Source organism: Eubalaena glacialis, chromosome 9, assembly GCF_028564815.1.
Source record: "Eubalaena glacialis isolate mEubGla1 chromosome 9, mEubGla1.1.hap2.+ XY, whole genome shotgun sequence".
NCBI lineage: Eukaryota > Metazoa > Chordata > Mammalia > Artiodactyla > Balaenidae > Eubalaena > Eubalaena glacialis.
Genome location: NC_083724.1, coordinates 1,289,309 through 1,305,880, shown reverse-complemented (window position 1 = coordinate 1,305,880; position 16,572 = coordinate 1,289,309). Strand labels below are relative to the sequence as shown.

The 16,572-nt window shown below is 56.9% G+C and overlaps 1 protein-coding gene across 21 annotated transcripts in view; it reads right to left on the bottom strand.

The window, feature by feature from the left end:
• EXD3 (exonuclease 3'-5' domain containing 3) overlaps positions 1–16,572 on the bottom strand; it is a 75,993-nt gene that overhangs the window by 58,314 nt on the left and 1,107 nt on the right. For 19 of the 21 annotated variants that reach the window (XR_009702034.1, XR_009702035.1, XM_061199531.1 and 16 more), the window contains exon 2: positions 2,412–2,525. Coding sequence is in view for 17 of the 21 variants with exons in the window: in XM_061199531.1 (XP_061055514.1) it covers positions 2,412–2,505 (94 nt within the window). In the remaining 4 variants the exon portion in view is untranslated. Of the gene's footprint in view, positions 1–2,411; positions 2,526–16,572 lie in introns of those variants that run through there. The other 2 variants (XM_061199540.1, XM_061199535.1) reach the window with 2 other exon arrangements.

The following is a 16,572-nucleotide window of genomic DNA, read 5'->3' as shown; positions in this document are numbered from 1 at the left end:
AACAACTATCGATTTCTGTAGAAGCAAACAAGTTATTCTGACGTCTATATGGAAAATAAACAAGACACGAGAGAAAAGCAACGAGAGGTTTAGTCCTGTCAGGTGCAGCAGGTCATAAAACCACCGCCATCAAACAGCGTGATGCAGGCAGGCGAACAGAGCAGAAAGCCGGGGAGACTCCAAACACGGGGAGCTCAGTGTTGCTGGGTGTCCAAATGGTCCTCTAGGATGGAATGGACCCACTCCTCATCTCTCACAGCAAAATAAATTCCACTGGATCAAAGACTAAAAAGGATCACAGCTAACGCCTCCACAGCACACATGCCAGCAGTCTTTCATTCACAGGTGGATCTAAGTATAGGGCGACAACTATTTTTCCCAGGTAAGGAAACAGAGAGGTATGTAACTTGCCCATGGTCACACAGCCAGGAAGGTGGGTGCTGTGTTGCCTGTTTTCACAGCCTCCCTCAGGTCACAGCCCAAGGATGGTTCCACAGCTCCCAGGGGCTGGGGGGCCCCCCACCCCAGCCCTAACACAGGGAGGGCCAGGCCTGGAGGTTCCGGGTACTGCACGAGCCTGTGAGGGGCGGCGGGGAGGGGACCGGGCTTCCTGGAGGGTCGCGCCTGCCCCTCCCTCCATGCTGAGAAGTGAATCAGCTCTGTCTGCCTGACTTTCGAATTTCCCAAGGAAGGGGGATACACTGCTGCCCGAGATCCTGGGACCTGCTGGACTTCAGCATGCAGCTTTTCTGATTCAGCTACACTTGCTCACCCAAAGGCCACGATTTCAGGAGAAAAACAATTTTTGACCCCAGCTGACCTCTCAGTTGGGGAATGTTTTCTTGTTCCCAGGGGAGGGGAGGACGGGAGGGAAGTGCCGCAGGTGTTCAACGGCCTGTCCCTTGCCCTCTCGCCCCCAGCATCAGGACAGGCGGGGGAGGGTGGCATCCAGATGGTCCAGGACAAGCCCAGGCCCTGGGGTGTCAGAGTCCGGGGGCTACAGAGAGGAGGGTCCTGCTCTTGGCAAAACCAGCAGAGGCGCCAGAAGCATCCTGGGGGAGGTACCCAGACCCCGGTGGAGAGATGCCCACTGAAGAGGGCTTCCCTGGCCTGAGGTCACTCACAACAGAAGGCCAGGGGCTGTGTCTGATGGGGGGCTGTGTCTGATCCCCAGTCACAGCAGGGTGGTGTCAGGGCCTGAAGACTCCGCACATTGGGGACAGGTGGGGAAAAGCACGGTCTGAAGGTCTGGGGAATTTTGAGCAGAAAACGAGTCCATTGTGGGCGGCTGAGGGTGCCTGGGCGCCCCCCTGGAGACTCTGCTTGGAGCAGGCTGTGTGCACCTGCGGAGGACCCCACAGGAGATGGGGGGCCGACTCCACGAGCCTCTCAGGACCCTGGGGTGGGTGAGCAGAGGTTGGGAAGAGGCCCCAGGTTCCCCATCACCTGCAAGAAGGGGCAGCGCTTTGCTTACTTGCTGGGGGCTCTCTCTCCCACCCTGTGCCCACCAGAGGACCCCAGCCCGGCACAGGGACGGCCCCCCGGGATGCCAGGGGCCAGCAGGGAGGGGCGCCCCACTCTCCAACCGGACACCCGATCCAGGCCTGGGAGGAGCCCCTCCGTCTCCAGCCTTGGTCTCCTCTTCCACGTCACCACCTGTCCTTGGCGGGGCAAGATCAGGCTTCACGTGGCCCCGCGTCTGCCCTGCCCACAACACTCACCGAACACAGGAGACACTCAGAAAGAAAGCCTCCCGGAGCCCACAGACACCACCGCGAGGAGTTCAGGGCTCCCGGAGGAGAAACGGAGGCCAGAGCCTCAGCTCTCTTGGGGCCAGGGACCACGTGGGATCCCGGGGCTCCCAAGCTGAAAGTGCCAGTCTGGGGGCCCTCACTCTTCAGACACCTCCCAGCCCCCTCGTCCTCTCTCCTTCTTGGCAGGACCGATAAGATGTCGTGTGTCCACACTTAGTGTGGGGCGCAGAGCCAGGCTCCAGAGAGAACCCCGCCGTTCCCACCAGCTCCCTGCACCCACACTTCAGTGTGGGCTCCCTGAAGTGTCCGTCCAGTCATGGCCAACCCTCGGTGTCAGACATCAAGCAAGTGGCCAGCAGGCGGTCCACAGCAGGACCACGAGGCCACATTTCCCAGGGCCAAGGGAGGTGCCCGCCCGCAGCCCTCAGGACAGGAAGGCCGTGGTAGCAGCCACCTGCCTGCTCCCGTCCACAACTGAGGCCGCTCCACACGTCCCAGGCCCCCGGAAAGCCACATCGCCTGGACGCCTCCCACCTGGGGTCCCTGCCCGGTGCACATGCATTCACCTGTACACAGACCCCCCCCCACACCCACCCCATGCCCAGCGCTGACAAGGGCAGCCAGGCTGGACCTGGGCCGTGAGGGGTACAGACTCACCCATGGGGACACACTTGCCACCGGCTGGGTCACCAGCAGTGTCACCGGCAGCAGGCTCTCCGGCGGGGTCTCCGGCGGGATCTCCAGGGTCCATCCTCAGGGAAAGGCAGGGAGCTGCTCAAGGGACCAGCGGAGAGGGACAGTTAGGCTGCAGGCTCCACACAGAAGGGAACGGGCCCTGACGGGCAGCCATGCAGGGCCCACTTCTGTGCTTGCGGGGGGTGGGGGGGGGTTCAGGCGGCCTCGGCTTCCCCGGCTGGACCCGGGACACTTAGCACTAACCTCAGGGGTGGACCCACCGTGAGGACCCCTGAGCCAGCCCACACGGGCACACCCAGCTCTAAATCATCCAGGCTGGCAACAAAGTGGTACCATTCCCAGGCGGCCAACAGGCTCCTGCCAATGTGTATTTTATACAGGACGCTTTTCCACATTTACAGAGATGGTCTAGTTTTTCCTCATTCGTGGTGTGATTTATGTCACGGTGACACACGGCACCTCCTGCGTAAACCTGAGTCCTGACACAGGCCTGGAGGGGAGAGCCCTTGGAGCTTTCTCCTCCCCAACTCCCACAAGCTTTTAGCTATTCTTTTGGACGTTTACATTCACATTTCTCACTAACACGCTGATACGGTTGTTTCCTGAGCGTCCAGTCTTACACCTGACTGACCAAGCTCAAGGTGAGAATTCACTGTCATGCCCCAGCCCCCCAAACCCCGAAAGCCCCTGAAACAGCTCTCCGAGCGTCTTCTGCTGACACACTATTTGCAGGAGACAGGAGCATAGCAGGGCTGAGCTGGGGTGAACTCTGGATACTTTCCTGCCTTGTTCAGTTTGCTCCAAACTTGTGCTCCGGCCATGCAGACTGACTGGTGTCGGGCCGGCCCTCCCACTGCAGACAACGTCCACCAGACATGCTTTAGGCGGCCGACTTTTGGACAATAGGCTGTGCACCACGGGTGATGCCCTGGGTGGGCGGGCCCAGGGATGGGCTGGCTCCCAGCTGGGGGCGACCTCCCAGCTAGGACCATGACCTGGAACCTGGTGAGCAGGGCACCCCTCCGGTGGAGGAGGAGGCAGTGCATCTGTGGGCCGGGGCACCAGCTGGAGGGGTCATTCGGGGCCAGAAGTGCAGGTGAGCGATGCAGGATCCCCAGGGCTCCCAGAGGCAGCTGTCCCCAGGCCGAGAGTTCGACAGGGGCACTAACAGTCAAGCAATGCTGCACACTCTGGGCTCCAGCCCAGCGACCCTGGCGAGTGAGCCCCGCCCTAGACCAACTGCCAAAATCTAAAACCAAGCCCCAATAAAATCCATGGAACAGGGCTTCCCTAGTGGCACAGTGGTTAAGAATCTGCCTGCCAATGCAGGGAGCACGGGTTCAAGCCCTGGTCTGGGAAGATCCCACATGCCGCGGAGCAGCTAAGCCCGTGTGCCACAACTACTGAGCCTGCGCACCACAACTACTGAGCCCACGTGCCACAACTACTGAAACCTGCGCGCCTAGAGCCCGTGCTCCGCAACAAGAGAAGCCACTGCGATGAGAAGCCCGCGCACTGCAAGGAAGAGTAGCCCCTGCTCGCCGCAACTAGAGAAAGCCCGCGCGCAGCAACGAAGACCCAATGCAGCCAAAAAAAAAAAAGAAATAAAAAAATCCACGGAACACTTTGTACCTTGAGTCCCACCAAGATAAAGATCCACCCTAACAAAATGTCAAGCCATGCCCCCCCAGTTCAAGGTAATCAGCTAGAAATTAACTGTTTACTAGAACAAAGTTCAACATTCTTCAGTGGAAGGTAACAATCCAGAGTCTCTACAATGTAACATTTACAATGTTCAGTACATAATATAAAAATCACAAGGCCTGCAAATAAGAGGAAAATATGACCCACGCTCAAGGGGAAAAAAATACGGAAAAGCACATAATGGAAAGCAACTCCAAGGCAGCTCAGAGGTTGAATTTAGCAAAGACTTTAACACAACTATTGTAACTGTTCAAAGAATGAGTGAAAAACATGTTCAAAAAGTTAAAGGAAAATATGGTCTTAAATGAGTAAACAGAGAGGTACAAATGGAAATTCCATGAAACTACATAAGAGAACCAAATGGCAGTTCTCCAATAAAAAGTATAACTGAAATGCAAAATCCACTGATTGGGTTTGACCGCAGATTGGAGATGGCAGATTACAGAGTCAGTGAATCTGAAGACAGATCAACAGAAATTATCCTGTCTAAAGAACAGGGGGAAAGATTAAAGAAAAAATAACACGACTTATTCCCTGCTTGATTTCCTGCAAGGCCATCATTAACAGGACTCTGACAGCATCATAACACCTCCCCAGGACGTTCAGACAAGCCTGGAAGTCTGTCACTTGTTCCCAGAGACATCCCTTCTCAAGTCTCTGCCCTCCTGTCTCAATCTGGATGGCTGCTCTCTAGCCCGGCGGCACAGCTGCTGCCCTAGGACTCCCTCCCCGTCTTCTCTCCTGGTGCATCCTGCATTTCCTGATTTCTAAGCCTTCATCTTTCTCAGTTTTCCTCCTGGTTCTAGAGGAACACATTCTCCACGAGCTTCCTGAGAAGAACTGCAAGGGAGGGACATTTAACCGGTCTTTGGTTGTCTGGAAATGTCTTCACTGGGCACTAAGCCTTGGCTGGAAGGCTGGCTGTGCACGGGCTGCAGGTGAGAGGCCGTCCCCAGGTATGTGATGGTGATGGTCCTTCCAGCTCCTGACGTTGGTGCGGAGAGCTCTGAACCACCTGACTCCCGACCGTAGGTAGGACGCTGCTCTTCTCCTCCTGGGGGACCTTCCCCTGACATCATCCAGGGTGTCAGCAGGACGGACGGACGGGGCAGGATCCACTAGGCATGCTCACGTCCTTCAGTCCTGGGAAACGTCCTCATGTTTTCCTGGATTATGTCCTGGCCTCCCTGTTGTCCATTCTCTCCTCCTGGAATTCCTCTGACTTGGATGCTAGGCTTCCTGTAAGAACCTCTAATTTTCTTATCTTTCCTCTTCTCTGCCTCTGGGGGAGATTTCCTGAACTTTATTTTGCAACCCTTTCATTAATTATTCATTTCCACTATCAAAATTTTAATAATAGCCAAGGGTTCTTTCCCCTGAGGACCTGGTGGCTTCCAGACGTGTCGTCTGTCGCTATCGATGCCCTCCCTCCTGTTCGCAGTCAGTCCCTTTCTCCTCCGGAGTCTGGGGGCTGCTGCTCACCCTGGAGAGGGGGCCCTGGACGGCTGCTTGGGAACCTGGGGCGGGGGGCACCTGGGAAGAGCCTCACTGTGGGTAACAGGGGCCTGGAAGACCAGTCTGTCCGTCTGTCGGGAAGGAATCCTCCCTTCGCCACCTGGGGTCTCAGTCCCCACCCCACGCAGACCTCCACTAGGCCGTTTCCAGCCTGGAGCCTCCCCGGCTCTGCAGCCAGGCTCGGCCAGCCCTCAGCCGTGGGCTCTGCTTTCCCAGCCTGCAAGGCCCCTCTTCCCTCCTCTCTGCCCTCAAGCACGTTTGCTTTTCTAATGTCTTTACTGTCATTATAATGGACCTCAAGTGGGGCAGGTAATCCGGCCCCTGTGCACAGGCACCCCGCCCCTTGCCCGGACCTAACCCCAGACGCTCCTTCCCACCTCCCACCCCAAGTCTGACCCAACCTCGGGGGGCCTGCCACTCCAGGAGGCTGGGGTCTCTAAACAGAGACCCATCCCCACCGCACACCCTCTTTGGGTGGCCGGGGGGCGCCCCGTCCTCCCAGCTGCCGAGTTCCCGCCGGGGAAGGGAGTGCAGCGCCCCGAGCTGGTCTCTGGGCCCTTCTGCTGGCGGTGCTGTCCCAGGGCGCGTGACCGCAGCTGTCCCGTCCACACCGAGGCCCCAGCCAGGGCGCTCCGCAGGGAGGAGCGCCTTGTTTGCGCGCCTGTCCCGCACGTAGCGGAGGTGCCGCTCACGCCCCTCACGGCCACTGCCCCGTGAAGCCCGGCCGGTCACGGTCTCTGACGGGTCCAATGTCTGTCCCTCTTCTGCAGGCCCTTTCCTGGGGGTCCCGGAGCAGCAGTGGGCGCTGAGGGGTGGTCCAACTCCACGGCCCGCTGACGGGCCTTGTGACCACCCCCCGCATCTCCGGGGCCCATCTGGCCGGGGCGGGGGGTGACCCTTGGGCCGGCCAGAGGGTCCCCAGCAGGGGGAGCTGGAAATGGCCCAGGCCCCGTGGGCCCCTCCCCGGGGAGGCGCCGGGAGCCCGGCCTGTTTCTTCCCCTGTCTTCCTGCCCTTCAGCCCAACAGTCAGGCCTCACCCAGGCCCAGTCCCCGTGGGGTCAGCTCACAGCATCACTGAGGCCTCAGCAAGGCTGAGCGCTCGTCCGGCTGGGCTGGCTCCACGGGGTCAACACCGTTGCTGGCCGTCTCTGGAGCCCCTGACCATTCACGGCACACAGCCGTGTCCAGAACCATCCAACCACCACCCAGCCCGCCAAACAAGCAGCAAACCCCGGGGCAGCGAGCTCCTGGCGGGGCTGGGGCCTGCATCCCTGCGCGAGGCCGGGGTAGGGGCCAGGGCTCTCCCGGGTGCAGCGTTCTGTCGGCACCCTTTCCCGTCTCCCACCCGAGAACACGGGGCCAAGCACCCACCTCCCACGCGAGGGGTTAAGAGCAATTGGGTTGTTTAAATAAACCCCAAACCGGCGCGGGGGGCTTCTGAAAGGGTCTCCTGCCCACAGCCCTCCTCGTTCCTCCCAGCACAGAGCGGCCCGAGGGACATTCCTCCTTGAGAAGACGGAGCCTTTATTTCGGCACTGAAGACCGGCAGCAGTGCGGGGTGAACGTCCTGCCCACCCCGCTGCGTCAGGCCCCCGCAGGAGGAGCCCCAGCCCAGCAGTGAGCCCATCCCTGGCGGTCAGGCTCTTTCCCCCTGAGCCGGTCAGGTTGCTGTCCCTGAGCTCACGGCCCTGATGGCCTCCTTCCCGCTGCAGCCGTCCACTTTGCTGGTCAGCCCAGGAAGGGGGCAAATGACCCAGTGGCTCTTTTATGGGAGGGTGTTTTTTTCTAATCCTCTCAATTAGGGGAAATCCCTACAATCTCAAGATCTGCTGCAGGCGTATTTCCACCTCCCTGTTGGCACCACTTTCCCCCTTTCTCTCAGGGGCACAGTGGCCAGCGCCTGGCCACTCGGAGGCAGGTGATTGGCTGGGGTCTCAGGCCGGCCCCAGGTCAGGTGGACAGAGCCAGACCCTCCTTGGGAAAGGACTGAGGCCATCGAAACTCAGCTCTGGTCTGTCCCTGAGCCCTGGAATCTGAAACCAATCGACAACGAGCGGCAGCAGCTAAGCCCAATGTGCTTCTGAGATTGAAAACTGCTGACAACGACCAAGTTCAAGTTCACCCCACTGCAGACTTTAAAAATTGACCTCACTTTAAAAAGAAAAAAGTCTGCCTGGAGTCCAAACGGTCTTTAGCTGGGATTGTGGTGCGGGGTCTGCAGCGCATGCCGAGGCGAACAGGCCTTCCCAGGGACAGGAGTTCCCGGAGGCCCCGCGGTGAGCACCACCTGGCAGTTTTCGAACTTTCTTTAAATCAGAGTCACCCAATACAACTCGTTTAGCGTTGTGACTTTTGCTGAAAGGGGCTAAGCTCAGCCAAATCCCTGCAAGGAGCCCTGGCACACGACCAGATCTCCACTCACCCCAGAGGCTCCTGCTTCCCCAGCTCCACTCCCTACCTGAGCGGGGAGCCCCCAGCCCAGCAGCAAACCCACCTAGAAACAGACTCAAACCCAAGGAAGGGCGCAGGGGAGTTTCCAGAGAGACACACCTTGCAGGTCAGATTGCTTCCTCCTGAGAGCTGGGACCTGCCTGGGAGCCTCCCCGGGCGTCTACCTAAAAGCCTACCTGTAAACCTATCTGGGCGTCTACCTGAGAGCTACCTGGAACTCTACCTGAGAGCTACCTGGGCGCCTACCTGAGAGCTACCTGGGACCCTACCTGAGAGCTACTTAGGAACCTACCTGAGAGATACCTGGGAGATGGCCTGGCCTGCTACAGGTTCTGGGGCGGTCAGGGTCCCCAGATGTGCCTGCCCCATGTCCACCAGCCTCCTGCTTGGCACACTGACCAACCTGGCCCAAGGCAGATGCCTCCTGGATGCCCCCCCTTCAGCCAGGCCCAAGGGGATCCAGCAGGCCCAGTAGGGGAAAGGGGACACCTCAGCAGGGCCACCCTCCCAGGGATGCTGCTGCCTCCAGACAGAGTGCCCCCCACGTCCACCACAGCCCAGCCCCACCAAGAAGTAGAAGGGGAGTACAGAGTGGGTGCTCGTGGGCACGTCCCCCCACCCGGCCTGACTGTGCCCAGAGACCCCTCATGTCCAAAGGAGGCCAAGCCAGGCAGGATCCCAGCTTGCTCATGAGCCGGGCTGGGGGCATGTTCTTTAGGCCGGTCGCCCCTTCTCAAAGCAGCTTTGTGAGCGGGCGGGACAGGGGCAGCAAAGCCTGAGACCCCGCAGGAGCCCAGAGGACGTGGGAAGGGCAGCGAGGAGTGGACGATTCACTGTTCCTGACCCGAAGCTGCCCTTCAAACAGCCCAGAAAGGAGAGCTGAAGGACCCCACAAAGAATCACATTGCTGGCCCAGGCCCGTGCCTCTCATCCATCTGTCCACCTGCCCACCTGGCGCAGAAGAGCACAGAACACGATGCATTCTCTCCGCACCACAGGGAGTGACAGAGCGACCTTTAGAGAGGTCAGCACAGCATTCTGGTTTGGGCGCCAGATCATGCTTCCTTTGTCATTTTTCTGTGTCGTTTTCCACAACTATGGGGGCGCTGGCTGCGTGTCCCCCAGGTATTCCCTCTGCCCTCCATCGCGGGGCAGGTGGGGTGGTGGAGGGTGATAAGGGCGGCCTCCCGGCCCCATTTCCCCACCTGCTGTAAGCGCAGAACGCACACGGGGTGATAGCAGAAAGGGTCTCAGTACTGACTTCTGTGTATCCAGTACATGTCGGAATAGTAACATGTTGCGTATGCCAGGGTTAAATAAAATATATCACTAAAGTTAATTTCGCCTCTTTCTTTCTATAGAAGATTTAAAACCACACGTGTGGCTCACGTATTTCTGCTGGACAGACTGGTCTTGACTGAGAAAAGCAGCTGACCACATAGGAGAGCGGCCCTGCAGGCGGCCAGACGCCTCCCCACTGCAATCCCGGGCCCTCGGGGCAGGACGAGGGGACACCGGACCCCCAGCCGCCACTCCCCACAACAGCTACGGGGAGACTTAACCTGCTGCCCCCAATCCCAAATGCAGAGCCACCCAGGATCCCCAGAGACATGGGGGTGCAAAGCCTGGGCCCTGCAGATGTGGCCACTCAGGCCACTTCAGTTAAATAACAGCGCTAACTTGAAAGCCATTCCAACTGAATTAAACTTTTGTGCGTACATCTCAGTGACTTTTTAAAGTTTTATTGAGGTGTAATTCACATACCATGGAATTGACCCTTTTAAAGTATACAATTCAGTGTTTCTAGTATATTCAGGCACGTGCAACCATCACTCCTAATCCAGAGCCTGTCATCACCCCAAAAGATTGCCCGTCCCCGCCAGCAGTCACCCACCCTGGCCCCCCGACCTCCTGTACCCATGACCCTGTTCCTGTCCCTGTGGCTTTGCCTGTTCAGGACGCTTCGTGCACATGGAGCCATAATATACGTCCTTTCTTGTCTGGCTCCTTCCACTCAACACGATGTTTCCGAGGTTCATCCGCACTGCGGCATCTCAGCTGGGTAACGTGCCACGGTGTGGACCCGGCCGCGGGCACGTCTGTGGGCAGGGAGCGCCGGGCCGGACGCGGCTGGTGTTTAACTCTCGGGGAACCCGCGGACTCTTCCAGGGCAGCTGCCTCGGGAAACTACTCCCCACCCCCCCAAGTTCTCGCCAACACTGGTCGATCTCTCTTCTTAGTCCCTCCATCCCAGAGGTGTGATTTTTAACTTACTGATTTGACTTAACGATTGTTCCTTTAAAAATTAAGGTCGCCAACTTTAAACACCAAGGGTCACTGCGATGGTGTCACACTGAGTCGAGTTTCTCCTGCAGCACAAAGGAACCAGCCCTGGGAGTCTCGGCCAGAAGGCTCTTCGGGACCCTTTCTCACCGGATGCCAGACTGCAGTGGGGGCAGGGGGTAGAGGTCAGGGGTCACCGGCCCCACCGTTCGGGTGGGCTTTCCTGCTTCCTGCCTGCTCTGAGGGCCTCCTGACGACCAAAAATGAGGTAGAAATCGGGGGAATGACGAATGGCTACTTAAAAACCACATTTTACATTAAATATTTAACGTCACGGGGACAAGTCCTCCCAGTGTGTCACGAAGCTGTGTGTCACCAAAGCGGCCGCGTCGGAACAAAGGCCCGTGGGCCTCAACCCACTTGGCACCGGGGGGCACCCGCCAGTCCTCTGGGTTTTCTCTTTTACTTTTTGTGTTTTCTAAATATTATACAATGAACACACTCCGCTTTGTATTCACGAAAAAAAGGAAATCAAACCACAGATGTTATTCTTAAAAGTTAAAATAAACTACAATGGAATCTTAGCTTTACAGGGGATGCCAGCCGCCCGCCCGCCCAGATGCCCGGCGGTCTGAGCTGCAGAGCCGGCCGCTTGTGTCACTGGCTGTCCGTGACCACCAGACACATCTGCTGTCTCAAGTGGCGGCCAATGGTCCTGACTCAGGGTCCTGGGGCTGCAGCCAGGACTGGTGGGGAGCCCGGGGGCCCACGTCCCAGACGGCAGGAACTTCTGAGCCTACCTGCTCTCTGCTCATTGCCTGCTCCAGTCTCCTGCTTCCCCCAGGCCCGTTCTGATAGGAGGCCTCGATTTCTTGAGGAGGTTTTCACATTTATTACCATAACATCAGGGCGTTCGGTGTAAATCTTGTTTCCGTGTGTGGTTCTCGCCTTTCATGAATGTTCAGCAAGTTTTTACTTCTCTTTTGTTTTCCCTTAATTAGTCTTATCAAAAGTTTATTTCATCGGTATTTTCAAAGAACTAGATTTTGGGGAATTCCCTGGCGGTACAGTGGTTAGGACTCGTTGCTTTCACTGCCGAGGCCTGGGATGGATCCCTGGTCAGGGAACTAAGATCCCACAAGCCGCTCGGTGTGGCCAAAAAAAAAAAAACAAAAACAAAAACACAAAGAACTGGTTTTTGGTTTTGTACCTCCTGATTTAATTATTTAATTAAGCTTTCTCTCTTTTTTTTGAGTTATATATATATTTTTTCAGATTCTTTTCTATTACAGGTTATTATAAGATATTGAATATAGTTCCCTGTGTTATACAGTAGGGCCTTGTTGGTTATCTATTTTAAATATTGTCGTGTGTATACGTTAATCCGAAACCCCTAATGTATCCCTCCCCCCCACCTCTCCCCTTTGGTAAACACAAGTTTGTTTTCTGTGTCTGTGAGTCTGTTTCTGTTTTGTAAATGAGATCATTTGCATCCTTCAGATTCCACATGTAAGTGAGACCATATGATATGTCTTTCTGCCTGACTTACTTCACTTAGCGTGATCATCTCTAGGTCCATCCATGTTGCTGCAAATGGCATGATTTCCTTCTAAGCTTTTCTCTTTATTAACTCCCTCTACTTCCTTTTGTTTCTTGGTTTTGACTTTGGGGGCACGGTTTCCCTCCCCACTGCAGACGAATGCCTTCTGGTTAAACGCAGGCTTCTTGGACCTGCCTTTTTGTCGTGATAGCCCAGACGTCCCTCTTCCCTCCGGCTGGCCCTCCTTCCTTGGGAGGTGGAAGCCCCCCCTGAGGACTGGCCCTTCGCCCCTGGAATTCGGGAGCCGCAGCGCTCGCTGGCTCCTGCGATTACTCCACACGACGAGCTCTCCTTCACAAGCTCTGGTTCTGTATTACAGGCTCATTGCTGCCGGTTTGCTCGAAGCTTCTAGCGTTCTGGCTTCTCCTTGCTCGGGGACAGGCCCTGGCCCGCAGGGTAGCCATCCCAGGGCAGGACGCCGGTGGCTGTGCGGGGGGCCTGCGAGTGGACATTAGCTCAGGGACCAGCAGCACAGTCTCTGCTCTGAAACTGCGGGGGGTCTCCGTCCGCGAAAGCAGAGACGGGTGACCAGCTGCTTCCAGGTCCAATGCACCCAGACACCCAGCCCCCCGTAGCATGCAGCCCTTCGCCACGGGATCCTACAGGACAGAACTGAACGCTCCTGTTTTACATTCTCCTTTCGACTCTGACCCTCCAAGGAGATTCATCTGGAGCCACTTGCTGTGTGCGTGGCTTCCCTGGAGTGCGGGGTGCCCTGGCTGCAGGGGCCCCTGCTCTTGTCCGAATGCCGCCCTTCCTTGTCATTCGTGCTTTTCTTCTTTAAGACCTCTTGGCGGTGGCGGGGACAGGGTCCTCGGCGAACGTGTTCACGTCGGCAGCCTGTAAACACCTGAAGCGGTGGGTCTGATGACCCACCCAATGCCCCGGCTGAGCCCCGGGGAGAAGCGTGGTCACCGAGCTCTGAGTTGGGAGGCTCTCCGTGGCCTTGTGCGATGGACACAGCCCGGGGGTACCCAGACCCACACGGCTGGCCTCGGACACCAAGTGCCCCTATCACATCCGAGCCTGTTTTTATTTCCTGAGAGAAAAATCTTATGTGGCATTTTGTTTTTTCCTGGAAGTGCCCATTGTTTAAAAAGCAAACAAAAATTCTTTGTACTGGGCGAAAATCAATTCCCAAGTACCCAATTCCTGCCCATCTGATTGACATCTGTGCTCCAGAACCAACCAGTTACTGAACTCTTCTGGAAGTAAGTTGCAGCGCCAAGCTGGCCACTGAGTCTTGTCCTCACTCAGGACACGGCCCCTGCGCCCGCCTCTACTGACTTACGAATCGCGGGATCCGACCAATCTCAGCAGCTCCGCCCCCGCGGAGGAGGAGCCTGGGAAGTTCTCACCGGCGGCAGCGCTGAACAGCGTCCTGACAAAGGCCCGCTCGGGGCTCTCCGGGCCACAGCCGCTCCAGGCACCTCCACAACTACTGGGCAATAGTTTATTCATTTATTTTATTTTTGGCCGCGTGGGGTCCTCCTTGTGGCGCGCAAGCTTCTCTCTAGTTGTGGTCCGTGGACTCTGTAGTTGCAGCCGCACGAGCTCAGTAGTTGTGGCTCGCAGGCTCTAGAGCACAGGCTCAGTAGTTGTGGTGCACGGGCTTAGTTGCTCCGCAGCACGTGGGATCTTAGTTCCCCCACCAGGGCTCGAACCCATGTCCCCTGTATTGGAAGGCAGATTCTTTACCACTGGACCACCGGGGAAGTCCCCTGGGGAATAGATTTTTAGCTCAGATACAAGGAAGTTTTTCTGAACAACCTCTAAAGTATTGAATTTTAGAGCTGGAAGAATCTTAGAGGTCATTTAATCACTCCAATTTTCAGGCTATCTGTAATATAGAAAAACTTGTAATTGAAATCTTCTTAAGGATGTTTAAAAATTAAACATCTACAGATAACTGTAGATATACATATACTTGCAAGAAATAATAATAGAAGTCCCATATACCCATACACACATACCCCAAATCACAACCAGGACCTTGTGTTGATTCAGTCGAGAACCAGAACGCTCCAGCCCCATGGAGCCCTCCTGTTGCCCTTTCACAGCTGCCCCACAGTCGTTGATCTGTTAGTGACCCATCTGCTAGTGACTCCCGACAACGCTGATCTGATCTCCATTCACGTCATTTGTCATTTCAAGCAAGTTGCATAGATGGAACCACACAGTCTGGCCTTTCGGGGTCTGTGTTCACTCGGCACACTCCCTTGAGATGCACACAAGTCGCTGTGTGTGCCCAGCGCTCATCCTTTTTGCTGAGTGGGCTCCCTCGGTGTGGACGCACAGTCTGTTTGACCAGCACCCCCTGAAGGGCATCTAGGCTGTTTCCAGTTTTGGGCTATTAGGAGCAGAGCCGCAATAGTAATCCGTGTACACTGGCAGGCACAGGGATGGTACTTTTTTCATCTTTTTATTATGGAGATAGAAAAGTTGAAGAGTAGTGGGCACAGAGAACAGCCAGAGAGTAATTCAAACAACGGGACCCCGGGTGGTGAGTGCACAGAGGCAGGGCCCCAGGACAGAGCCAGAGGAGGTGGAAGAGGCGGCCGGGCTGGGGGTGGAGCACAGGAGACCCAGAGGTGGTGTGTCCCAGAGGCCAGGCACCGATGGGCGGACGAGCCACAAGGAGGCCACCAGAAACCCTGACAAGTGCTTGGGTGGAACCCTGGTGGGAAGGCCGCCTGGAGCAGGATTAAGAGTAAAAAGCACGATGGGAAAACAGTCAAAAAGCTACACACAGTGACCACCTGACCCAGCTCCCAAGAGAATGGAAAACACACGGCCACACAAACACGTGCACACAAGTGTGATTCACAAGAGCCAAACAGTGGAAGCAGCCCGAATGCCCATCAGGGATCAACGAAATCGGTCCATCCACACAACAGCATGTAACTCAGCCTTAAAAGGGATGAAGAACTGCCACACACTACAACGTGGATGATCCTCAAAACCATGATGCTGAGGAGAGAAGCCAGACACACATCTACACGCTTTACGATTCCACTCATACGAATTGTCCAAAAGACGCGAATCCACAGAGACTGGACCACCAGTTGCCCGGGGCTGGGGGAGGCGTGACAGGGAGTGACTGCAGCGGGGGATGAGTTAGTGGTGATGGCTGCACAACTCTGTCAATGTGACAAAAACACTGAACCGTACACTTTAAAAATGCACTTTATGATATGTGAATCATACCCTAGTTTCTAAAAAGCACCCAGCAAAGGTAACAGAGACGCTGAGTACTGGCAATTCTTTCAAGGAGTCTTGCTGCAAAGGGGAACAAAGAAATGGTGTGGGCGCAGGAGGGGAGTGTTTTGTTCAAGGTGCGAAGACAAACATCTGTTTCGAGGGGGGAAATGATACCTAGACGGAGCACCCCAGGGAGATATGTGGGGATGAGGAGGGGGCAGCGCCAGGCCCACGTGGGCCCCGCGGGAGCAGGCGCGTTCCCAGGGAGGAGGCGGGGACCCCCTTCCAGCTGCTGCTTTTCCTCCGGGAGCCAGGGGGCCGGGTCCTGGGCTGGGAGGCAGGATGGGGCAGAGGTGGGGCCGGAGGAGAGGATGAGGAAGGAGCTGGGCCGGGGGAGGAGCAAGTGCCCGCACGGGGCCCGCGTGACCCCCCTGAGGCTCACGGTCCAGGGGGACAGACCAGTCGGCGAGGCCAAGCTCCTCCAGCCTGAAGGGACTGGGGACCAGAGGCCCCGGTGGGCGGGGCTCGTCAGGTGGAGGGCGTAAGCTGCAAGGACAGACGGGGCGGGGGTGAGGGCTGCAGCGACGGAGAGCCCCAGGTGCGAGGGAGGCGGGAATCCTGAGGCCGGACCGGGCAGGGCTGCGGGGAGGCTGGGGGGCGGGAGGTTTGGTGAGAGGAAGGGAGCGTCCACACGGGAACTCGGGGAGGAGGGAGCATGTGTGTGGTGCGGGCCCTGCCCACCTCCAGGCCAGCAGTTTGGGAACCTCAGAGCCCACACCGGTGAGGAAGCAGGGTCCTCGGGGGCACAGCGGCCCAGGACACCTTTTGAGCACTTCTCAAGCATCATGGCAGGCCCTTCTCACAGCACCCCTGCTGGGTCGTCCTCATCGTCCCTGGTCCTCAGGTAAGGCACAGGGAGCTGGCCCAGGGGCACACAGGGAGGAGACTCAGCCATAACTGAGCAGAGTCACAGGCCCAACTGAGGAAGGAGGAGTCCAGTGTCAGAGGCAGCTGGGTCTCTGTGTTAACCGCTGGGCTCCGGGCTCTGACACCTCCCGAGACACAAGCCTCCCCTGGACCCTGGAGGGTGCTCTCTTGAGTACGGAAAAGGGCAGAGCCCATCTACGGGAGTGTTTCTAGGGTTGGGTGCTGTGACGGTTAATTTTATGTGTCAACGTGACAAAGCCATGGTGCCCAGATATTTGGTCAAATACAGTCACATGTTGCTGTGAAAGTATTTTTCAGATGAAATTAACCTTTAAAACAGTAGACAAAACAACACTGGTAAAGCAGAGACTCTCCACGATGTGGGTGGGCCTTGTCTAATCAGTTGAGGGCCTTAAGAGAAAAGACTGAGGTCCCCTGAGG